General features: G+C 48.4%; 1 protein-coding gene across 2 annotated transcripts in view; it reads left to right on the plus strand.

Annotated features, from left to right (window-relative positions):
* The window catches only part of DOCK1 (dedicator of cytokinesis 1), a 465,334-nt gene that overhangs the window by 404,413 nt on the left and 36,553 nt on the right, over positions 1-24,368 (plus strand). For both annotated transcript variants that reach the window (XM_074297159.1, XM_074297160.1), the window contains exons 34-38: positions 8,028-8,113; positions 8,300-8,456; positions 11,535-11,575; positions 13,078-13,168; positions 19,571-19,690. In XM_074297159.1, the coding sequence (XP_074153260.1) occupies positions 8,028-8,113; positions 8,300-8,456; positions 11,535-11,575; positions 13,078-13,168; positions 19,571-19,690 (495 nt within the window). The remainder of the gene's footprint in view (positions 1-8,027; positions 8,114-8,299; positions 8,457-11,534; positions 11,576-13,077; positions 13,169-19,570; positions 19,691-24,368) is intronic.

Genomic DNA, 24,368 nt, shown 5'->3' on the forward strand with positions numbered 1-24,368 from the left:
CTGAGCTCTGGAGGCCTGGCCTCCACCACAGGCAGAAGCCTGAGAGGCCGCATCTGGCAGCTGGGGAGCAAGAACCTCCACAGAAGGAGGATCAAGGCCTCTGACCGCGTTCATGGGGACAGGGCCCTCAAAGGAACCCTCGGGGAGATGCTGATCCCTTCGGCCCTTCCAATAACAGGGTGAGAGCCCGAGAGGACCAAAGGGACACACAAGAGCCCCCCCAGGTCACTTACTTATGGCCGCTCTCTGGGTCTTGAAGAATGTGACTGAGCTGTTTTAGGGACTGTGACTATAAGCTCCTCGAGGGCAGGAAACATATTTAAGCCTGTCTTAGTGTCCTGAGAGCTTAGCAGGGAGCCTGAAAGAAAGCAAATGTAGGATAGGTAGAATAAATGGGAGAACTAAGTTAGGGATGGGGGTGGACACTTGTTATAAGGAGGACCTACCTTAAAGGTCCTTTAAGAGATAGGAAGGGAGAGGAGAAGAAGATAAGAAGGGGCTCTGGCAGATTAATCTCCTTGGGTTGTATGATGGAGAGGGGAGGAGCCAGAGGAGGAACCCTAAAACAGCGGGAGGAGGAACACTCAGATGGTTCGTATGTAGAGAAGTAATGAGTTCCTGACTGAGGGCGGGGTGACAGAGGGAAGATCTCCGGAGGCTTTGACAGGTCTCCTGCTAAATTTCCCAAGTGTCTGTGACTCTTTGCTTTGCTCTCTCGTGGATGGATAATCCTTTCATGTGGCCTGAGATTCTCAGCTGGCATCTTAAAGAAAAAAAAAAAGCTTTATTCTTTTTCAAGAAAAAGTATAAAAATAAAGGAGAGAATCTTACTACAAGTAGCCAGATAGGCCCCATGCCATTAATAAAAGCTGGAATGGAAAAAGCCACCTCGCAAAAATAACGTTTTCCATCGTGGAGCCATTTTTGGTGTTCCTTGGGAGGGTCCCGCAAATGTTGGTGATCTCAAGAAGGCGCGTGATCTTGATGCCGGCTGCCTCCCCAAGCTCCAGAAGGATAATCCATCCCTCCACTCCAACATGCGTAACTCATAGCACAATCTAATTAAAAAACAATTAAATGGGCTCCGTTGATGTTGGCAGACTATGTGCTCACTGTCATATGGTGGAAAAGCCTGCGTAATGAATGGGAGCTGCCTCCCGAGGCTGTCTTATCCCTCACCTTATTTGTTTTGAATGCTTTGCCCTTTTTTGTTGGTTAGCTTCATCTTAAAAGAATGCTTGCTTTTATCCTTGACCTTGGGCTTGCTGCTGCCTGGAATTCAGCCCCTATATTAGAAAGCCATCATTTGTCTCTGACAGAAGAGATTCTGAGAGATCTCTCATCCTTTTGTCCCTGGGCTGTGAGTGGGACTCCCACTAATCCTGGGCTGAGAAAGACCCTGCTCTAAGGAGCAGAAGCCACAGCCCCCATCCACCCCCCATTTCTTTCTTTAGCTTTTCAAGACACTCCTTGCCTTGTGTCAACTTCAGATATTTGGAGCCAGTATTTAAAACGATTTAATTTCCCTCTGTGTCTCTCTCTTCCCTCTCCCCTCTCTCTTTTCCCTTCTCTTTCCCAATCAACAGAGACCCTTATTCACAGCCAAAGATTCACAGCTCATAATTATTTTAGAATCACATGCCTACATAATAGGGCTATTGTAAGATACACCCCCAAAAAAAAAATTCCTAAAGTACCAGCAAACTGTAGAGAATCTTAACTGCATTTTTAATTTTTTTTTAAATTTAGTCATTTTTTCACTCATATTCAACTTTTTGTGATCCCATTTGGGTTTTTCTTGGCCAGGATACTAGAGTGGTTGGCCAGTTACTTCTCCAGCTCGTTTTGCAGTTAAGGAAACTGAGGCAAACAAGGATAGTTGTCTTGCCCAGGATCTCGAGTCTTAAAAAGACCAGACTCAGGAAAATGAGTCCATTGATTGATCTTTTCATGTATTTTACAGATATCTTTTGTTTTTTCATTGGCTTCCTTTATGAACATATCCCTTCCTCCCTCACCCACCCAGTGAGCTATTCCTTGTAACAAAGACAACAAATAAAGCTGTTCGATGAAACCAACATGTCAACCACGTATGCGCTGTTCAACACTCCTCGTCCCTCGCCTCTGCAGGGAAGGGACGGGACGTTCTCCTCCTTTTTTTTGTGATGGTTGATCATTATAATCACAGTGTTCCACTTTCTTTTTTTCTCTTTTTTTATAGTTCTGTGTTCCCTGGTTTTCAGGGTTCTGCTCCCTTCCCTTTGTCTGTTAAGTCTTCCTGTGCTTCTCTTCATTCTTCTTGATGGCCAGAAGAATTTTATTCTATTTCTGTTTAACCACGGGTGCATCCGTTCCTTGGTGAGAATTAGGGCATATTGTAATGTGTGGGGGACCTTTCTCCCTTTGCTCCTCCAAGAGGGGATCTCTCGGTCATTTTTTTTAGGCTCATTCAGAATGTAAAATGTTGGCGTGGGTCCTATAAATTATCACGATTTTGCTCTATTTTTTAAAAGGCAGCAGGGGCTCCTGAGTCTAGTATTCTGTATCATCATTCGTTTGCACAGAGCCAGACCAACCCTGCCCCCCAGCAGGTGCCTGGCATGGCTCGGCGAGGATGTTGGCAGGGCCGGAATCTGGTTGGTTCAGCCAGGTTAATTCTAAAAATCTCCATCGCTTACTGGCCATGCTCCCCCCATGTGATCTCAGCACCATGGTCAGCTCTTGGACTTCACCTTAGCACGCACGTTGTTCTGGGCTTTGGGGACACTGTCCAGAGCCCTCCATGGATGTCAGCGAGCTGCGTACCTGATGGAGGCCAGCTAGCCCAGAGGTATCAGTTCTTCGGTCAGAGTGCCAGTGCTTAATTGGGTGTGTAATTACATTTATGGAGAGGGTAGGCGGGAGAAATGGTATTTGTGTAAAAGTTAGTTCATATGCAGCATAAAGATAAAAAGCTAGCATGTGGGGGGGGGTGTGTGTAAAATACAGATAGTGCTTTAAAACTTACAAAGCATTTTACAAATGTTACCTCATTTGATAATATTATTAGATAAATAAAAGCCAGATGGGCGGTAAGGAGGGAAGCTTCAGCTTTGATGCAGCAGAGAGTAGAACACAAAACATGTTCATTGTAGATACTTGTCTACACTGAGCCAAGGAGTTAATCCTGGAATTGCCTTGGAGTTCTCATCTCCACAGATAGACAAATAAATAATAAAAGCGGGACTGGGTTGGACCAAGAGCGTTTACTTTCCTTCAAGGAGGGATCTGGAGAAGAGGCCCTACATCCCAAATGGGGGACCGAGCCAAAAGCAGGGCTCTTCTGGATCCGTTTCCAGAGCAAGGAAAGGAAGGAGTGGGAGGGCATTGAGAGTCAGGTGGTCCATGTCTGTCCTGTCGTCCATTTGGGTCATTCTTTCTCCAGACCCATCTTAAGGAAGTTCTGTGTACAGAACCCGGGGCAGGTCCAGGGAATACGATCTTTCCTTAAGGCAAGGCCCCAGTCTGCATACAGGCTAGCAAGGCATGAAACAGCAGCTCAGATTCATAATATTCCCTGATATGTTCCTTAAGCAGACAGAAACATGAGGTCTTTGGGCAGGAACCAATAAAAGGAGTCTTCTTCATGTCCTCCTGTGTCACTGATGAGAAAAATAAAAATAATGATAATATAATTTTCCTCCTGAATCTCAGCAAAATTAACTCTGATTTGCATTGTTTGAGCTTGTTCCTTCCATACTGGACAGAGTCCCCATCCTTCCTTCAGAGCCTTGTATCTTTCTAAGGATGTAATGATACAAGGGAAGGAGGCTCTAAAGAGAGGCCCGGAATTCCCCTCTTGTTACCTGGGACATCTCCCTTGGCCACAGTTTCCCCATCTGTGAAAGGAGGAGGTTGCCCGCAGGGCTCACTCCCTGTGATGTGATAATTCTGTGCCATAAGAATGATCCCTGATATTTTCAGCTTTTCTTTCTTCTCAAATCCAGACCCGTGATTTCATTAGTATAAGGAATTCCCCATATGGAAATTTCCTCCACCAAAGCATAAGAATAAGATTCTTAAAATGGAGGAGTCTCCAGTCCATCCCTGTAATTCACACATGTGGAAGTGGCCCCTGAGAGAGAAGCAGCTTGCCCACGATCACCTGGGTAGGAAGTGGCAAGGCTGGGATTCACACCTGGGGCCCCCGCGGCTCGCACCATCCCTCAGGGCCTCTGGACACATCGGTGTGGACTCAGGGTTCCCATGTCTTGCCTCCTATTGGAGTCCCTTTCACCTTGAATGGTTCTGACCCTCTGGTCCTTAGATGCTTTGACCCCTTCCCTAACCCTAACCCCCACTCCCCACCCCAGAAGTCACCCACTGGCCACTGCCCTCAGTGTGACCGATCCTCAGGTGGTAGATTGCTACTTTCCACGTGGGGCTACGCCCAAGGCTGGTTCAATCTGGTGGAACCCAGAGATTCCGGGCCCTGCCATCGGCACCTCCAAGCCACGCCTGGCACCTGTAGAATGAGGGCTTGTTTGGCTCAGAGTAAAGCAAATGATGGTTTAGAATATCAAATCTTCTTCTTAAAAAAAAATACAGCAAAACCATGTCATTTTATAGTAAAGATTTAGAGGCCCACATCCAATGCTCCAATAGTACACATCTAGGAGTAAGGCAATAAGCGTAATTTTTAAAAATCCCAACTGTATCCCGATCTGCCGGCTTCATTTATTTTAACAGGGTAGCTTAATTCTAATTACGGAAGGAGTTTGCAGCTCACTGGTAAATGGGTTCTGGTATTTTTTAAGCAATAATAAGGAAGACTCTAATCAGAGACCTCACCACAGATCTCTAATATCAAATCCTCGTTGAGAAACAAAAGCGAATTGCCCAGGCGTGGCTAAAGATTACTCAGCTCAGGGGTCAGCAAAATTCGAATCAGCCAGATTCTGTTCTATTTAAATCGACCTTTCCAGGGTTTTGGAAAGCGCTGGGCCGTCAGTCAAAGCTTGATAAGGCAGATCCGTGGGTTATTGCTGGGATTTGTGATGACCAGGTTTAAATGGTAGCAGATTAAAGATCTCATTCCCCAAAATGATGTTCTCGGGATGAGGATGGCCTTTGATTAACTCATGACAGGGGATTCAATTTCTGCCGGTTGGGAATAAACATCTGCTGTCAGTCCAGGTTATCTTTGCCGAGCAGGGAGGTGAATGATGGCCGTTATCCATCAGCTCACTTAGACTCTCCCTGAAGTACAGATCTGCCGTAGATCTCGGCCCCACAAACTCCACCGGCTCCCCGCTGCCGCCAAGGGCACATGGAAGGTCCTTTGTTAGGCACGTTGAACTGAGAGGTGGGCTCCTGGCCAAGGTGGCAAACAGTAAGCGCATCATAAATGCTTGATAAATGTTGACTGGCTAAAAAGGCAACATTTTTTGGAAATCTGACTCTGAGAAATCAGTACAAGCGCCTGAAGTTGCTTTTTAGCCATTAATACCTAAGTTAGTTGCCTACAGTGTAGGGCAGTGGGCCTCCTATCACTCCCCACCAAGACTCTTTGTGCCCTCATTCAAATTCACTTTTCCTCATGTACCTGTAGTGGGTTCTGCTTCTGCTGCTCGCATTGCTCGTGGTTCATTGGTTCTCTGGGTCTGTCATACTTGTTGCACTCAGTCACACACTAATATTTCTTGCTTTAATGTGCTACAATTTGTTCGGCCATTCTCCTATTCTTAGAGATGCGTGGTTCTCCCACTTTTTTTCTTCACAATTACAGGCAATGCTATCAGAATCTTTAAATAGTGCTCGCTCAGTTCTATCTTTATCTTCTCTCTCTCATCTCTCTCTTTCTCTTCTCCTCCTCCTCTTTCTCCTCTCTCTCCTCCCTTTCTCCCTCCTTTTCCTTCCCTCTCCTTTAAAATCACTTTTCATGGTATATTCGCAGGAATCCAACCATTGAGTCGAAAGCTAGTGTCATTTGTATAACTTCTGCTGTGGGTTACCAGATTACTCTCCCAAAATCCTCTGCGAGCTTGAAATCTGCCAGCAATAGAGGCAGGTACCCAATTCGCAATAATATTAAGTTCATCTGTTTGTGGTATAGCATTATGTGGCTCTTCCTGGGCTCGAACGAATGAATGAAAGCCATATATCAGACACGCAGACTGCGCCGGCCACCGGCTTTGATGAATAAGAAATTAGAGCTTCTCCTGGGGATTTCCCATTCGTCCATCGGGAGACGACACGGAGGGAAATGGCAGCCAAAAAGAGATCTTTGACAAGATTGGAGAGGGGAGACATTGGGCACTGCTTGGAGTCCTCTGCGGCAGCACTTTGGCCAGGATGGAGCTGAGATGGCCAGGGCGGGCTCCGGTGGGGGCCCACTCCCTCGGCAGTCAGGCAGCTCAGCTCCTCGCAGAGTCCCATGTGCCAGAGCCGTCCTGTAGGGGAGGGGACCTGAAAGTTCAGACCTTCTATCTGTAGCGGGCTTCTTTGGATAGACTCCCAGGAAGACCGGCTTATTAGGTGAATTCTGGATGGGAACACATTATAGTGAGTAGCGTTACAGCGTGATTAAATTAGATGATGTAACTAGGACAGGGCAATGAGGGCTTTGTCCAGGGGGTTGAAGTGGAGAGGATATTGACGGCACTTGTGCTAATGCGGCAAACAGAAAGAGATGATGGTTTGGGTAAGGCGCTAACCTCGGAAGGTCAGGACAGCTGTCCGTGGTGCTTTACTGGCCCTCCTCCAACACCTTCCCCATCTAGGATGTGACTTCTCCTGCCCCCTCACCTGGGCTTAGGTCACCAGAGTTCACATGTTGCCATCACACCTTAGGGCTGAGGGAAATAACTGCTGTTGCCTCTCCACCACATCCCAAGAGTAAGGGAGCTGGGATTCATTACTGGAACTCTGGATCACTCATCCTTGGCCCGAGTGTACCTGAGCCAGGAACCTGTGGCCGTCCACCTGACTTCTCGTGCAACAGAAGCCCCAAGTCTTGCCCTTTAGCATGTTGGCTCTGGACCCAGAAAGCCCCAGAGTCAAATCCAGGCTATGTCATTAAACCATTACCTGCCTCAGTTTCCTTATCTGCAAAATGGGGATAATAAAAGCACCTATCTTCCAGAGTTGTTGTGAGGATAAAATGAAATATTTGTAAAAGTACTTTTTAAACCTCTAGATATTACATAAATGCTACTAGTACTATTACTGTTACTACTACTACTGCTGCTATATAAGTGCCTAGGGGAATCGCCTTCAGCAGGGAAGGTAAAGGCCAAGTGATTTGTCAGGACTTTCCTACCCTCTGTAAGTTGCTTTCAGACTGGACCCCAACAGCAGCCTCCACAATGGCAGCCTCTACTGTCCTCGTATCCCTGCGAGGGTCTCTCCCGCCTCCCCCCAAAATAGAAGCTGGCTCCCTTTCTGCTTTGGAGGCTTCCACTGCAGCGTCCAAGCTCTCTCCTTGTTTTCTCCTTTCCCCTCTTCCACCCAGGGCCTGAGCCTCCTGGTTCAGCTCCGAGCATCCCGCACTTTCTTTCTAAATCCACGACTGACTAGGAGGAGATTTAAGTGCAGTTACTCTGGTGAAAGATGAATCATCCTTGTTTACCCACCGAGCCCAGTTGTATTTTTGTCCTCGGGCCTGGTGCTAGAAAACCCTGCTTCCGACACGAGCTGTGGGCCCTGGAGAAACTGCTCTCCCTCTCTGAGGCCCCGTCTTCTCTCTGCTGGCGATAATAACTATAGCCACCGGCAGTGAGAGGCATTAAATAACTGGCCCGAAGTCAGGCGGCCGGTAAGAAACCCAGCATGGAGAAGCCGCGCCGCGCCGAGTCGGAGACGCGACCCAGGCCGTCTGTGAGCTCGAGGTCGGTGTCCGAGCGTCAACTGCAGCTCTGGTCATTATATTTGTCATCGGTATTAACCGCATGGTCCAAGATGGCGGCCGAGGAGCCTCCGCCTGGGACCCGTCCCCGGTCCCCGCGCCCGCCTCGCTGATTATTTACGCTCCCTCTGTTTAATTATAGTTTGAGAATGAGATCATCACCAAGCTGGATCATGAAGTGGAAGGCGGCCGCGGAGACGAGCAGTACAAAGTGTTATTTGATAAAATGTAAGTGTTGATTAACAACGGGATTTATATCAGAGAGAGACGGAGAGACGGTAATTAGGCAACAATGAACTTTGTCGCCCAGAAATAATTAAAATGTGTTAATAATGTAAAATATTTAAAATTACACCTCGCCTGAGCTTCCTTTCCTGAGTGTGATTACCAAAGGGTGTGTAATTATTTTTTCAGCCTTCTGGAACATTGCAGAAAACACAAATATCTCGCCAAATCCGGGGAAACTTTTGTCAAGCTGGTTGTGCGATTGATGGAGAGGCTGCTGGATTATCGAACCATCATGCATGACGAAAACAAGGAGAACCGCATGAGCTGCACCGTCAACGTGCTGGTGAGTCCGGCGTCGCCCCGAGTGGGCCGAGCTGCGCCCGCGGGGCTCCCACCCACCCCCCGGCTTTCCTGCCACCGGAGTCCGCCTCTTCAGAGGCAGCCCCTTACTCAGTCCTGGTCTCTAGCCTCCGGCCTCCCGCTACCTGGGCAAAGGTCTTGAGACCCCCTCCAAGAAGGGGTGACCCCAATCTTCACCCTGGGAGAGGGGTGCAAGGGGCCGGGCTCCCGCCTCCCCAGACTTGCCACATATACTGTGCCCAAGGGACAAAGACCTTTTTCTTCTCTCTGGAAGAGCGTTGTCCCCCTCTCGACTTGTGGAGGGAATTGCTAGAGATTTAGGCACAAACCAGGCGCAAAAAGGGAGCTCTTGTCTTCCCTCTTCGCAGGATGTTCCCTGAATGAGCAGTGACTCTGTCTGCTCTCTCCGCCATTCACGCCAGTGGGGGAGCGTTTGTCACAGCTGGGGAGGGGGAGCTTTCTGCTTTCTGAAGAGAAATGGCCCAGAAAGACCCAAGTAGCCCCAGGGTTACTCTAAACAGACCCAGTGGTTCCTTTCTGGATAAATGAAATAGCATCCCAGCCACCCTGGCCCAGTTAGCTCTTCCCCTCACCCAACTACTAGAGCTCTCCGCCCCTTACTCCAGTCTAACTGGCCTCATTGGGCAGCCCATAATCATCAGACTGGGCGCCCGCACTAGGCAGATCTCCAGGATACAAATTCAAACCGAAAGGGAGACAGTGCCTGCCCTCAAGGAGCTCACATTCTAGTGAGGAAAGGCAACACAAAGCTGAGAAGTGGAGGGTGAGGAAAGGCAACACAAAGCTGAGAAGTGGAGGGTGGTGGGCGGAGAAGGGATGTATCTGGGCAATCCGGGCCTCAGACAGGAGGGAAGGAAGCCTGACCAGCCTGGGCCCTTCTCCAAGATGGAGGCCCCGGAAGGAGCCCACCAGTGGAATATGGAGGAAATGTTCTGGTGAGAGAAAGCCCCAAACTCTGAAGGAAATTCTGGGTGAGAAGGTTCCTGACTCATGGCAACAACAGCCCAAAGTGACCCAGCTTTGTCCTCTGGACCACAGGTGTCAAAGTCTGGCCAACAAAACTCCCAAGAGTCAGCCAGAGTAATGGGACAATGCATAACAAAAGAATAATAATACAGTAATGGTAGGTAGGTAGATGGAAGGAAGGAAGGAAGGAAGGAAGGAAGGAAGGAAGGAAGGAAGGAAGGAAGGAAGGAAGGAAGGAAGGAAGGAAGGAAGGAAGGAAGAAGGAAAGAAAGAAAGAAGAGAAGAAAGAAAGAAAGAAAGAAAGAAAGAAAGAAAGAAAGAAAGAAAGAAAGAAAGAAAGAAAGAAAGAAAGAAAGAAAGAAAGAAAGAAAGAAAGAAAGAAAGAAAGAAAGAAAGAAAGAAAGAAAGAAAGAAAGAAAGAAAGAAAGAAAGAAAGAAAGAAAGAAAGAAAGAAAGAAAGAAAGAGAAAAAAAAAGAAAGAGAGATAGAGAGATGATGGTAATTTTTGGTTTTCCAAGTCAGTCCGCAGCTGGCAAGGACCCCTTTCTCTGGAAGGGTGTCAACCCTGCTCTAGACACTCCTTCCACGTCCTACCTCGGGGTCCTCCGTTCCTTCTCTTCCTCGGTCAGATTCTTTCACCTGATCTCGATCCACTCTCCACTGCCACTCGCCTCCCTCGCCCTCTCCCATGTTATCACTGCCCGCTGCTCCTCCAGATGCCCCACAGCCCTTGGTTTTCTTTCTCCGAAGTCTGTTAGAAGTGGAGTCAGGAGGCCATGGTCTGAATCTTGCTTTTATTCTTCATGACCCTTGTGACCTTGGCCTCTGAATACTAAAAGGGAGCACAGGAGTGGGGGCTCACGAGCAGGCGTTTGAGGAGTCGGGCCTGTGGAGGATGCTGGGCCATTTGGTGGTCTTGGGGGCCCTTCACAGTCTAACTCTGTGACCTCGGATCCTGGACCTTAGTTTCTTCATCTCTAAAATGAGAGGTTGAAATCAGTGCCTTTCATTCGAAGCTACCCCACCATAAAATATTAAATAAATCTGCCTGTTTCCAGGCAAGCCCAAAGCAGTGACCCTTCTCCTGGGCCTTAGAGCCCACTGGGAAGGCACACGGTCTTAGCTCCAAACACAACGAGGATTCCATCAATGTAGTGGCTATTACTGGCCATTGGGTCATACCCATGATGTGCCTCAATTAGTCAATTGCTAATGAAGCGTTCACTGTGTGCCAGACATGGCACCAAGCTCTGTGAATACAAAGGAAGGGAAAAGAAAAGAAAAGAAAGTCACGGTCCTCAGTGAGCTCACAGTCACATAAGGGAGACAAAGAACTAAGCACAAAGAAAAATGCATTTACATCATATGATTTGTGACATATAGAGATATTAATACCTGTATCACTGTGTGCAGAGAAGGGGGGGAAGGGGGGATAACAGGAAGGCGAGCTGTCAGGTTTTGAGAGGCCTGGGAAAGATTTTATTCAGAAATCGTGACCCTTGTCGCAGGAAGGCAGAGGGAGCACGGGAGGCGGGGAAGCTTTCTTCACAGACAGTTAGCTCTGCCCCAAGGCTGCTCAGTGCCACTGAAGGCCTTCAAGCAGGCCGCAGGAAGAAGATCCCCTTCAGGGATGGTCCAAGGGGGACGGCCATGTATGTCCTGTCGGTCTAGTAGAGTGGGAGATCCCCCCGGACACAACTGTTTCCTTTCTGTCCTGTATCTTCAGCGTCCAGCCCAGCACTTTACAATCACTAAGGGCTTAAAACACATTTTGGACTCCAATAAGTTGAGCTGCGTGAGGTTGGGCCTGGAGAGCTTGTCTTGTCCCTTATTTTAGTTACAAGGCCCTGCGGTTACCCGAATGTCCCTTTTCACTTTGGCGGGCCAGGGAGGAGAAACGCAAAGATCCGAAGTCTAAGCCAAGGTCTGCCCCGGAACTGGTCTAATCTCAGCCAACTGGGGGTCTTACCCCAAGAGACAAGCGCCGTATGGCCGTGCATTCTCTTAGGATATGCTTGTGACCGACCTCCAGGGAGGTCGCCTTTTCTACAACCATTTTCTTTTTATTTTTCAGAATTTCTACAAAGAGATCGAAAGAGAAGAAATGTACATAAGGTTTGTAAGCAGCAGCCGTCCTGTACTTGTTTACGATTGCTGGAGAGCTGATGATATTATGGATGGCACCCCGAGCCGGCTGCTTTAGAAATGGCCTTTGGCAGCGGGTCATTAAGCCGGAGGCTTGATTCCTGGAAGGGTTCTGAAATCCCTGCACCCGTCAGGGTCAGGCCCGGCACATAGGTGCCCGGCCGTCCCACTTCTGGCGACTCTTCTGGCCCATTTGTCTCCCTCTGTCGTCTTCAGCAGAGGAATTAATGAGTTGTGTCCTGTAAGCCCTGGCACCAAGGACAGGAAATGAGGGCGAACAGAAAGGGCAACGCGATGAGTGAGAGTAACTGGCGTAGCGCCGTCCGGTTGGCAAAGCATTTGTGAGCACTGACATAGTCACGTGGCGCCGGACACCGAGTTGGCATCGAATGCCCTCCTTAGAGAGTTCAGCAGTTGCATGTCCTGAGCAAATCCTTTCACCCTTTTTATCTTGTTTTTCCCATGTGTGAGAGGAGGAGGTTGAACTTTGTGGCCAGTGAGATATCCTGGAGTTCTAACGGTGTAACTATAATCTCCTGAGTCCTGTACGGACCGTTATTATGTCTGTGTGACAGATAACACAATGAAAACATGGGAAAATTAGGTGATTTACCCAGATTAAGTATATCAAAGGTGAGATTTCACCCTAACTCCGGTCCTCCTGACACTTTGTCTAATGGATCCCATAGTTCTTAGAGTATTGATCCTTTTCGCATGCACTTTAAAAAAAGAAATCATAAATAATATCCCAAACTTCGGTTTTCCTGGAAACATTGGATTGTCCCTTTTTTTTTTCTTAATCCATATTTCTTTACATCCAGCCAAAGTCACTTTCAGGAGATGTGTTTTCCATGTGAATTAAATCAATCGTGAGTTTCTAAAGGAGAGGAAAATGGCTCTTTCTGCAGAAACTTAAGTTGCGCAGTCCAAAAGCCTTCCCCTTCCCCTCCCCTGCTGCAGCTTTTCAGCGGGGCCCACTAGTGTTGCGAGAACCTGGCCGTGTTAGCGCTGAAAATTTTTCATTTTCATTGATTTCCAACTCTGGAGTCAACAGAAAATTAAGAAATCACTTGAAAATGGAACTTGCCTTGTGTCCGCCTGATTCAATTACATGAGGAAATTGTCTGGAAAAGGTGGGAATGAACGAGAAGCTGATCATTTTTCAGCAAGGTGTCTGGGGAGCATTGTGCCTTCCTGCCTTAGTTTGGTTCGTTTTGTCGGCTTGACACCCCGCCCCCCACCCCAGATCCCAGCAGGCTGAGACCGGGCCCGGACTGGCCAGGGCGTCCCCTCCCTCCCCGGGCTGGCTTCCCTCTGCCCCTGCTGTCCTGAGAGCTTTCCTGGCCTTAGGACACGGGCGTTGTGCCAGAGAGCCAGGTGGGTCGCGCGGTGTGGAAGGCTGGGTGCCCGCCGCTGGCGGCGCACAGACCGTCGGGGCCCTCAGGACTGACGGACGCTTTGTGGTCTCCCAGGTACTTGTACAAGCTGTGTGACCTGCACAAGGAGTGCGACAACTACACGGAGGCGGCCTACACCCTGCTGCTGCACGCCAAGCTGCTGAAGGTGGGCTCCTGGGGAGGGGCATGGGTTCCCTTGTTCTGCCAGCTGTTGGGGAGAGGGGAGGCTAAATTCCCAGGGCTGCCCAGCTGGAGCCGGCTGGAGCCTCTAGCAGAGAAGCCTCTGCCTGGGAAAGTGGCTCTTGGTCCCCGGGAGTGGCTAGATCCATTAAAGAGGATTTGCTGCTTTTACATAATGGCTCCCAAAGGCTCCATTTGGTAAAAATATCCTGGGTTAAAGGACCCCTTTTCCTTCCACCTCTTAGTCTAGCTGTAGGAAGGGCAGACAGAGATGGCCGCCATCCCGGCTGTCAGCGTTGACCCCCAAAGCCCCCTCATTCCAGTGCTCATGGAGCTCGTGGCCAGTGGGACACGGCAGCAGCAACCACCGCTTGCGTATGCCATCCTCTCTGGCCTCTTTGGCCCTCCATTAGACCCTCTGCTGGAGGGCACCGGGGCCGCTCTTAGGGCCCGGCCAGTCTTGCCTTCTCCCACAACTTTCTCTCCCTCCTCCCTCCCCCTTCCTCCAGCTCCCCCCTTAGATGAGAAGCTCTTAGAGGGCAGGCGCTCTCCTTGGCTCTTGGGTCTCCAGCATTTGTCCAGCGCCAGCACCGAGGAGGCACAGAATAGACATTTACTGACTTGGCTGCCAGCCATGCGCCCCGGGTGCCACATCTTCTCGGCACAACGGTCCGTCTCCATCTCCTTCACCTTTGCCATGTTCTTCTACCTCACTTTCTGGCTCCCTTGAGACAGTTCAGCTCCACCTGGTGCCCGAGGCTCCCCCAGCTGCGGGTTTCCCTTCTCCGATTGCGCCCCGTTCCCTCCACACGAGCCTCTTCCCCCCCGTCACAGTGTAAGCTCCTCGGGCCTGGCAACTGTTCTCCCTTTCTTTGTATCCTCAGCACTTACAACAGTCTCTGGAGAATCAAAAATGGTTAAAATTATCTTTGACCGACCGACTAATTAAATGTCTTATTAGAAACCAAACATCAGTCTAAACATCCGAGGTTGCTTATTAGCCATCTACGTGCAATTTTATTAATTTTTATCTGATTATACCCAATGCAGAGTACAGCACATAATAAGTTCCTAATCGATGCTTACTGATTGACTAAATGTCTGCATGGTCCCTTCCTGCCCTGTATCCATGATCCTCATTGGTGTTTGCAAAGTTCCTCCGTCCACAGAGTCTAGTTAGTAGTCAACAGAGTCCCAATAATAAAAGGAGCAACAAATGTGCCAGAGCCAACGAATTAGAAGCATCTCACCCATTATCTGCAAGGCTTTCATCCTTTAGCTCCCAGTCACAGCACAACAACCAATTCTTTTTTTTTTTTTTTTTTTTTAATTAAAGCTTTTTATTTTCAAAACATATGCACGGGTACTTTTTAGCCTTGCAGAGCCTTGTGTTCCACATTTCCCCTCCTTCTCCCCACGCTCTCCCCTAGATGGCCAGTGATCCAGTAGATGTTTTACATGTTAAAATATAGCAAACCAACCAATTCCAGCAGCACAAACACCAATGACCAGTACAGGGCAGTCATGAAACTGACATTGTCCCCGAGCCTGGATTTCAACAAAGGAAAGAAGGTATCAAGGAAGAATTAAGTTAGGAAGAGGAAAAAGTGAGAGAGAAAAACGTCATTATAGGCAAATTCCAGAAATTAAACCTACTACTAAAGCCGAGCCCTAAAGTAGCCACTTGGGCTCAAATGCTTTTGCAAAGACGTGGACGGACTTTGCCAGGTTTTTCAAACAGCCCTTTTTGAGTCCCATAACTGACCATTTACCAAAGAGGCATTGGACAAATGGCGGTGTCCTACTGGTTTGATGGCAGAAATGGAAGCGTTAATGATGGAAATTTGGGACTAAGTCATCGGCACTCAATTAAGGGTTTTCCTTAATGATCTGTTAGAGCATGAAGGGAAAAGGCAGACGTGCTGTGACTCATCACCCCAGGCTGTAAAAGTTTAGGACCTGGTACCTACCCAGCATGGTGTGGACAGGTGCCCACAATCCTGGACCAGAAGCTCTTCGTCTTCCGTGGACTGACAGAGGCAACTTTGACCTCAGATTATCCTAGAAAGGATGGTAACTAAAAGAGGCCCCATCGGTTATCACAGACCAGCCTGGTGCCCTCAATTGTCACGGCCCAGCATGAATTTGTAAAAACTGAAGAACTTAATTTTAAATGGACATAATCATATCGACACTTGTCAAAACAATAAAACAAAGAAGCCCGCCTTTCATAGAAAGAGTGGGCCAAAATCATCAAACTCCCACTGGACTAGGATGACTATAACTCTCCCCATCTTCTTGGCTGCTACTAGAGGGGTACCACAGGTGCTTCCAGTGAGGATGCTCACCTACTTGAGGGTAATACCTTGTTCAGTTGCAAAATGCTTTTTTTTTTTTTTTAATCTACTTGTGCAATAGTTGGCCATCAAGGAACAATCGCAGGATAGTATCTTGCTCTGAGATCATTTCTATTGGAATTCCATCACCAAAAGAGGAAAACAAGATGATCACAGCAATAATCAATGATTTCTGTGAAGGAGATGGCACATTTAAGCTGGAATTCTGAGAAGCCCCTTTGAATGGGAGGGGATGAATCCAGCTACCAGAGCAGCTCTATCTAAATAGTAATTCCACAAAAGCCAGGGCCTACTCCGACCACCAAGAGTAAACACGTTCACCCACAGCGTGGGATGGAAAGATTGAAAACATTTCAGGTCCTACAGCCAGCCCCAGGAAGTACAGCTATCAGTATAACAATAGGAGGAAAAGAGGAGCTTCTCGGGATTACCCTGCGGGACAAGGACCACAGACCATCATGGCGGAAACCACTTGAGAGAGTCCTTGGCAATCCGGGGAAAAGCCTTAGAAGTTTCGCAGTATAAAACTTGGAAACAATTTTACCCAGTGATAGCTCTCAAAAAGAAATCCAACATGCAAAAGCCTATTAGAAATTCTAAACACCCTTAATCAGCGATGGAAAGCAAAAGTCAAAAGGTTAATGTGATCCGAGGAGTCAAAGCAAGAATTCAAAGTACAAAATAAATAACTCGGCGTCCGCTGAAATGTTTGCTACAGAGGTTTGAGAAATGGAAAGAAAATGGAAAATCCTGGTCCTCCAGATGGACACAAGAAGTCCCAACACGAGGAAAATGGGAGTTTTTCATGCGAGAAACAAAGCTTGCACCCCATTAATATAAGGAACCGCAGAAAGGTCTCCAAATCTTGCACAAAATCACACTTGTGGCACCTGCAGGCTTGGTAAGCTTAAGTCATTGAGTCTTAAATTAAGCAGAATAGGGCGAAGCGCAGGTCCTTGAGCAACTCCTTTGGAGACTTTCTTATAAATGTGTGGTGAGTCCTTGACTGTTCCTTGCTCTTGGGCTCGGACCCTGCCTTGCCCTCTTATCCTTGACGCCCGCGTGATTAGCACAGAGCCCAGCCCGGGGTGGGCGTTTAATAAATACTTATTGACTGACTGCCTGTCTGCATCAAGGATTTGGAGACTCACTATAGACCTCTTTGTGAGCAAGACCGATTCCGATGTGGATTATCTGTCTCCTTAATGCCTAGAAAGATTTCCCATGTTTCTTTCTGTTTTCCCACTGGAGATCACAACAGTGGAAGGCTCTCCCCCTTTGTCCACGGAGAACTTGAGGCACGTTTGGCGGCTCCCCTTTCCAAAAGCTCCAGGTGCCTCAGCAGATCCCCGTTCGCCTCGCCTTGTCCTGATGCCCAGATGGGACCCTGCCCAAGGCTGCCGTCGTCTCTGTCGGAGACGGCTCAGGAGCAGCAGAGCGTGAGGGAGCTGGTGAGCCCCGGCATGAGATGTCGCCCATGATGGCTGCCACGGCAGCCAGCCTCCCCATCGCGGCCGCTCCCCCTCACGACCCACAGACTCAGGACGAAGATGGGAATGTGAATTGTTTAGAAGGAAAATAGATAAAATCATCTTGGAAGAAGTCGTGCGCCCTGCCAGCCCTCTCATTCCCGTGGATTTGGGTATCCCGTGTAAGCCGGAACATAGTTCACCTAGGCTCACTGTCTGTCTGTCTGTGTGTTTGTGTTTGTGTGTGTGAGAGAGAGAAGTGGGACAGTCTGAAGAGGAACTTTCCTGCAGGTCGGTCTGTGGTGACCGTTGCCATCATCATCGTCGCCATCACAGCAGCTGGGATCTCAGAGCGCCTCTGATCCGGCCGTTTCATTTGAGGCCCAGGAAGGTTGAGAAGGTCCCTCAGGTACTTAATGAGAGAACCTGATCCCCGTCCCGTGCTGGCGTTAAATTGGCTGCCCGGCTGCCAGGGAATAATGAGAGAGCCCGACTAGAGCCTGGTTTCCGCCTGCCCCACCCTCCCCAACGTAAGGACATGAAAGCGCAGAGGCCCAGGAAGGAGCATAATTTATGAAAATAAAGGTTTCAGGAGCCACGTCTGTGGCCGACCGTCACCCTGGGCGTGCAGGAGGCCTTTCCGTCCGGATTTCAGTAACGAGCTATTTTGGAGAACAGGAAGAGCTCCTGTTACACTAGAGAAATTAAAATGGGACTGGCGATCTCCTGCAGAGGCTGGTGGCCCATGGGCCGGGGTAACGGGAGGAGTCTCCGGGCCATTCTGGCCGGCCTGGTCGGGCCCCGGGCCCTGGATCTTCCTGTAGATGGCCTCATGTCACTCGGTGTCTCAGACCCTTAGTCTTCATAATTTGTCATCTCTATTCCCGGCGTGTGGCTTCCAATGCGGATTTGTAACACTTAATCAACTGTCTTCAGAGCAGGAGCTTTATTCTTTTAGGAAAAAGATTCCTCGGGTGTGATTAGGCCATTCGGAGACACGCTCCGAAAATAGTCACCTTTCCTGATGAGGTAATTTGTGTACAACGAGAAAAACAGAAGCCTCCTCCTTGCCTTCAGTCAGCCTGACCCGGATGTATTCTCAGTGGGAGCGTGGAGAAGTCCGTCTTGCCCCCCCCCCCCCCAAGTGATTTCTAGAGATCACTTCCTTGGGCCATTTTTCTCCTTTATCTCTCATTTGCCCCTCAAGTGCACCTCGATCTAAACATCACACTTTCTTCTTCCTCAGAAAAGTCCACTGGCTCCCTGCTACCTCCGGGATCACAGGGAGAGTCTTTTGTTTGTCATTTAAAGTTCTCCCTACCTTTGCCACCTTCTTGCACTTACTCCCCCATGTCTCCACAATCGGATTTGTCTGGCTTACTCCCACTTCTTTGGGAGGCTCTCCATCTTCCCCTTTGTACCTGCTGGGAGGCTCTCCATCTTCCCCTCTGTACCTGCTGGGAGGCTCTCCATCTTCCTCTCTGCATCCTAGCTTCCTTCAACACAACTCAGATCCCACCTTGTTCCCAAGACCTTGTTCACTCTCACTTCATTCCCTCTGATAATTTTCCTTCTCCTATCTCCTGTCTTGGATGTGCCTGGTTGTTTGCATCCTGTCTGCCATTAGAATGGAAAGCCCTTGAGGAAATTTACTGATTAATGCCTTTCTTGGGCCTGCCACAGTGCCTGGTACATAATGAGTGCTTAACCCATTCTTCTCACCTTGGGAACAGAAATGTCTTTGGGGAATTGGGTGCTAAGACACCAAGAGTGGGACATTGTTTGGGACTTGATTGAATGGCCAGACCCAAAAAGTGGCCTCTGAGCTTTCTCTTTGGAAGCCCTCTCCTGGGTAGCCCTGGGATCAATATCTAGTCCAGGACTATTTAACATTCTTATCATTGATTTGTGTAAAGATGTTCACATTTCCATATGACCCGAAGCATCTTAACACCGGCCTGAATTTAATAAGACAGAATCTAATAGAAATCAATGTACACTTTTACGCCGGGGATCAAAAAGTCAATTTCACAAAGACAAGATTTAGACAAAAGTATGGCCGAAATGATTGGAAGGAGCCGATGGATTACCCAGCACGTGGTGGGACCAATAGAGGCTGGTTGGTTAAGTTGGTTAAGCATAATTAGTACTAGTTCAGAGTACTGGCTCTTGAACTTCTTCCCATTCCTACTAATAGTTTAAACTCTCTCCAAATGCCTTGGGGTTGAATTATGCATCCCATATTTTCACTAGTAGAAATACTCAGGGCCTAATTTGGTCCTAGCCTGCCTTCCTTCCTTCCTTCCATTTTCTTTTTGTCATTATTATCATTCCTTTCATCCCACTTCTAAGCCTCTCACCCCTATCATGAAAACCTCAGTCAGACAAATCGCGTCTGTCCCACGAGCCGCGCCTACAAATGTCTTAACTCCTTCTGTGCCCTGAGTTTTGTGCTCAAGTTGTTAAAGAACATGTTGAATCGATAATAGTGGCAGGAGGCCCTTGCCATCTTGTACCTCATTTCTTTACACCGGAACTTTCCCATTTTTCCTCTTGTTTCAGTGGTCCGAGGAGGCCTGTGCTGCCCATCTTACTCAGCGGGATGGGTACCAAGCAACTACCCAAGGTCAGCTCAAAGACCAGCTGTACCAAGAAATCATTCACTACTTTGACAAGGGCAAGGTAAGCACCGTGTCTCTTTTTTTCTTCCTCTTCTTCCTTCAAGCACACGTACTCAGAGAGCTCAAAGGAAGCTCCTCAAAGGAGGTGGACGTTGGCTCTCATTTGCACGTGGCTTTGCCTTCGTGTTCTATGTATGAAGTTTAAATGCCGAAATCCTCAAAAGCAGAAAACATCCTCATTGTTAAATGTTTGGCTGTAGAAGAATGAGCCATCCGTTTTTGAAAAGGTATTTATGAGGAAAACCCAGAGCTGGAGGTCTCCTTTGGAGGTCACTCCTGGTGCTTGTGGTGGAATCCTCTGCCTATTTACACATTCTCTGTTGCTGAGACTAAAAGAACCCTCTGGTAGGTGAGAGGATGGCTCACCGGCACTAGCAGGTTTATTGGGCCCTATCCCACTGTATTCCCTGGTGACCCTTGATCCGCCTGCTGCGGTGGGGATTCCTGCTCCAGTAGATATGGCCCAACTCTGAATTTCTGTGGACCTGTCATGTGGGTCTGTGTTTCCCATGACACGTGAAACAACCAAGCTGACGTTCCTGACCAGAGATGCGGCTCGTCAACATGGTTTGAGGAATGAAATGTCTGTTTTTCAGTTGAAGCCCATTCCATTTTTTCTCTCTGCTTGGCAAGTGCTCCCATCCCTGGGGACGGTCCAGCCCTGCTTTCCAACACCTGCTCACCCCCAAGTGCTTTAAAACTTAGGCCCAGATCAGAGGGAAGGGGTAATCTCAGCATGAAACAATGTGTCAGGCAGATGGAGAGCCTAGGGAAGTGCCCGGTGCCATGGATAATTAGGTACTTAATGTATTCCTGTTAATGGGGATGACTGGGAAGGCTGAGAGAGCTGGGACTGAGCCTGAGCCTGAGGAGGTGTGCAGAAGCAGGGGCTGAGCCAGGCTTGTAGGCAGACCAAGAAGGCCTAAGACCTCATTCGGTCATCCCACTGGTCAGCAGGGGGCCACCACGTTTTGGAGGCTCTGTCAGTCACAGAAGGGGGGTATCTGTGTGGGGAGCAACTTCTGCAAAGTCGCAAGATCCCCTTGGCAAAAGGGAAGGAAGAGGAAGGAAGTGAATTGGAATAACGAAGGGATTTTAGCAACCAAGCAGTCATGGGGATAATCCTTAGCAATGCTTGGAGCACTAAGGAGAGGTGAAGAGATTCCCAGAACCAGCCTTGACACCATACAACATCCCACCATGAGCCATCCAAGGACAGAGCTCGAGGCTCACTCTTAATGTAGATGGCTACAATTGCGCACCGAATACAAAGAGAGAGAAGAACCAGTAAGTCCTTGTTCTGGCCGCTCCTGCCCATTAGCAGAGGCTGAGGTCCCAGGTAAGCCCTCAGGAAGGGCTAAGTGCTGCACTGGAGGCAGGATCACCATTTCTTCCATAGACTAGCTATTCAGGAACAACCCTTCACTGTCATGTAGGGCGTGGACAGAAGTCCGGGCCTGCTTTAGACCGGTGGTCTTGGGAGTGGAGAAGAAGTCACTGCAGCCGCCAGAATCCATTAATTTGTGGCTCTAACCCAGCCCTCTGGAAGGGGCTTCTTTCTTCTCTCAGGTTCTCTCGCTTAGGAATGATGCTCTGTTCTTTCTCCATTTCCCCAGACCAAATCATTCTTCTGTTTTTGCTTTTCCACCATCTGAAAAAGGATGGATTTGCTCTTAATCTGGCTATTGGTTTTTTAATCATGTCCTTTGTAAACATAAAAGGTCATTTCCATATGCTTTCCTTCTCATCCTTTTTCCATCTCTCTATCTGCTTTACCGATAATTACCCTTCACTCCCTTTCCATTCCATTTTACTGTGATTTTCTGCTTTCTCCCCAAAGCTTTTCTCTTTTCTCTTGACGATCTAGCATCCTTTGCTAGAGCAGCTCAGAATTGTCGGTACTTTTTGTGTTTGACTGAGGCCTAGTAATTTTCAACAAAGCCCTTAATCCACGGACTCCACTGAAAATCACTAGCCTTCTATTCAGCAATATAGGAGCAGAAAATAAGCTATTAAAGCTATGGGAAAAAAAAGGAAGAAGAAGAAGAAGAAGGAGGAGGAGGAGGAGGAGGAGGAGGAGGAGGAGGAGGAGGAGGAGGAGGAGGAGGAGGAGGAGGAGGAGAGGAAGAAGAAGAAGAAGAAGAAGAAGAAGAAGAAGAAGAAGAAGAAGAAGAAGAAGAAGAAGAAGAAGAAGAAGAAGAAGAAGAAGAAGAAGAAGAAGAAGAAGAAGAAGAAGAAAGAAGAAAGAAGAAAGAAGAAGATAGTTTTGTGATAGTGGGGATGAAAGCACTAGTCAGTGTTGACCCACCTTTAGAATCTAGAAGCAAGCAGGCGGCACAGATAGAGAGGGTGAATAATTTATCACCTAAGGAGCAGATTAAGCTCAGCAACTGTTTTCCACTCAAGCAGAGCGGAGTTCCCCCTCCCCCAGGTAGCCCTTGCCTTCACAAAGCTCACACATCACTGGCTTCCTCCAGAGGAACAAGAAGACATTTCCCCATTATTTCCGGAACTAAATAAGGTCAAGCAACCTGGCTGCAGAGTTGGTGACGTGGGGGAACTTTTTAGAAGTGGAATTATCAGGAATTCTGAGTTCATGATTTTGCATTAGTGATCAACATTGGGAAAATGTATTCAGTTTCATCCCTCCCATCCAATCCATGAAACCTTAATTAATTGCCTACTGTATGCCAGACATTATATTAGAAACTGAAGACAGTGCCAAGGACTTTTAGTCCCTACCCCCCAAGAGCTTAAAATCTAATATTTACCAAGGACCAACTTGCAGTTTTCTTGTTTGACACGTCCACCCCCAAATTACCACCGCGATGGCGTTGATGTTAATCAGGTTATATCTAGAAGCATCACTGAGTAAAGGGGTTTTGCCATCAGCGTACCAACAGGCATTTCTTAAGCATCCACTATGGACCAAGCATTACAGTCAGTAAGGGGAATAAACAAACAATCCCTTCCTCCCAAGGCTCTTACTTTCTAGTGGGCGAAACACAGTATACAGAGTATGTATCTTTATTGGACATTCAGAGAGGATCCAAGACGACCTGGCTGGGGAAGGCACCCAGGGCAGCCCAAGAAAAAAAAGGGGGAAATAAAAAACTTCTGTAGAATGAGGGGTTTGAACTGAGTCTCGGAGGCAGTGAAGAATTCTAAGAGAGAAGGCGCATTTCAGGGAGAGGAGACAGTCTGTGAAAGGCCTGGAGTCAGAAGGCAGAGCACAGGGTGTGAGAAATGGCCAGAAAGGTCAATCAGCAAGTATTTATTAAGCACTTGCTGTATGCTGGGCATCTAAGAAAAGGAGGAGATAGCCCCTGATCTCTTCCTCTGCTGCCATGTTGTGAAGGGATGAGGCAGCAGAGTCTGAGTGTGAAGACTGGGGCTGGGGAGACTTGAGCCTGGGCCTGGTGGTGGCCTGTGAGGCGGTGGAGGAGAAAGCCGTCCCTGGCTTGGCTAAGGCCAGAGAGCCTGGGTGCTGTTCACAGAGTAGAGGCTGGGTGGGCAGGGGCCCGAGAACGGACCACCTAAAATCTAGCCCAGATCAGCCACTGGGCCCTTTTCCCCTTGCCCTCATGCTAATGAAAGGTGACATTCATTGAGTGTCTTAGAGGTTTCCCAAGCCCTTAAACCACATTCTCTCCTTTGTCCCCCTTGATCAGCTCAGGAGGCTAGGGCTGCAGGAGTCCTCCCATCTTACGGACCAGAAACCCGAGGTTTGGAAAAATTAAAGGAGCCGGCTCTGGTGGCCCAGCTAGGGAGTGCCGGGGGAGGGATTCTAACCAAAGATTTCAGTGCTGTCAGGCCGACCGGCCCTCCCGGCTTCCTGAGCCTCAGCGCACCTTCTGACCCCCCAATCACCAGGTTGTAGACACGTTTTAAGCAATTAATTATAAGCCACTTCCTGACCCGAGTGTGATCGGATCATTTCTGTGCGGTCCTGTGAGCGGGGGTGCTAGCCCGGGAGGTTTTACTCTGCAGTGACTGGCAGGGTTATATCCTGCATCATTAATCCTCTGTGAGAGAGGTTCCTGAGACCCTGGCCTGTGGGCACAACCCCAGGTTTTTCCCAGAGGCTATGACTTCATTTTAGATGAACTTTTTAAATTAAATTATAGGCTTCTCCAAAAAGCACCTCATTTAATAATCAGAGGGAGTTTATCAGAAATGGATGTAATCAAAGCTTTCATTTCCCACACAGCTGGTGTGTGTGTGTGTGTGTGTGTGTGTGTGTGTTGTGTGTGTGTGTGTGTTGGGTTATGAGGCTTTTAAAAAAATTCTTTCCATTTAACGCTTAAAGTTCTAGCAGACAGTCATGGGACACATCCAGGTTCAGGCTGACAAGCTCAGGCTCTTGCTCTTTGACCCTCTTTTTCCTCGACAAAATCAGAGAAATGGGCCTTGGGGGCTCTGGATCACGCTACGACCCCAGCCCTGGAGCAGAGTGAGTGCACCACCTGGACTGGTGTATCCAATGAGTGAACCCTGGGACTGATGGGGGTTTGTGTTTGACTGAGGCCTAGTCGATATCTTGCCTTTCTTTGTATCCCTAGAACTTAGCACAGTGCCTGGCATGCAGTAGGGGCCTAATAAATGCTTCTTGATTGACTGGCTTAAGATTTAGCCATCAGAAAAGTTGGAAGAGTGCATTCCAAGCAGAGAACACAGGT

This window comes from Sminthopsis crassicaudata, chromosome 2, assembly GCF_048593235.1.
Source record: "Sminthopsis crassicaudata isolate SCR6 chromosome 2, ASM4859323v1, whole genome shotgun sequence".
NCBI lineage: Eukaryota > Metazoa > Chordata > Mammalia > Dasyuromorphia > Dasyuridae > Sminthopsis > Sminthopsis crassicaudata.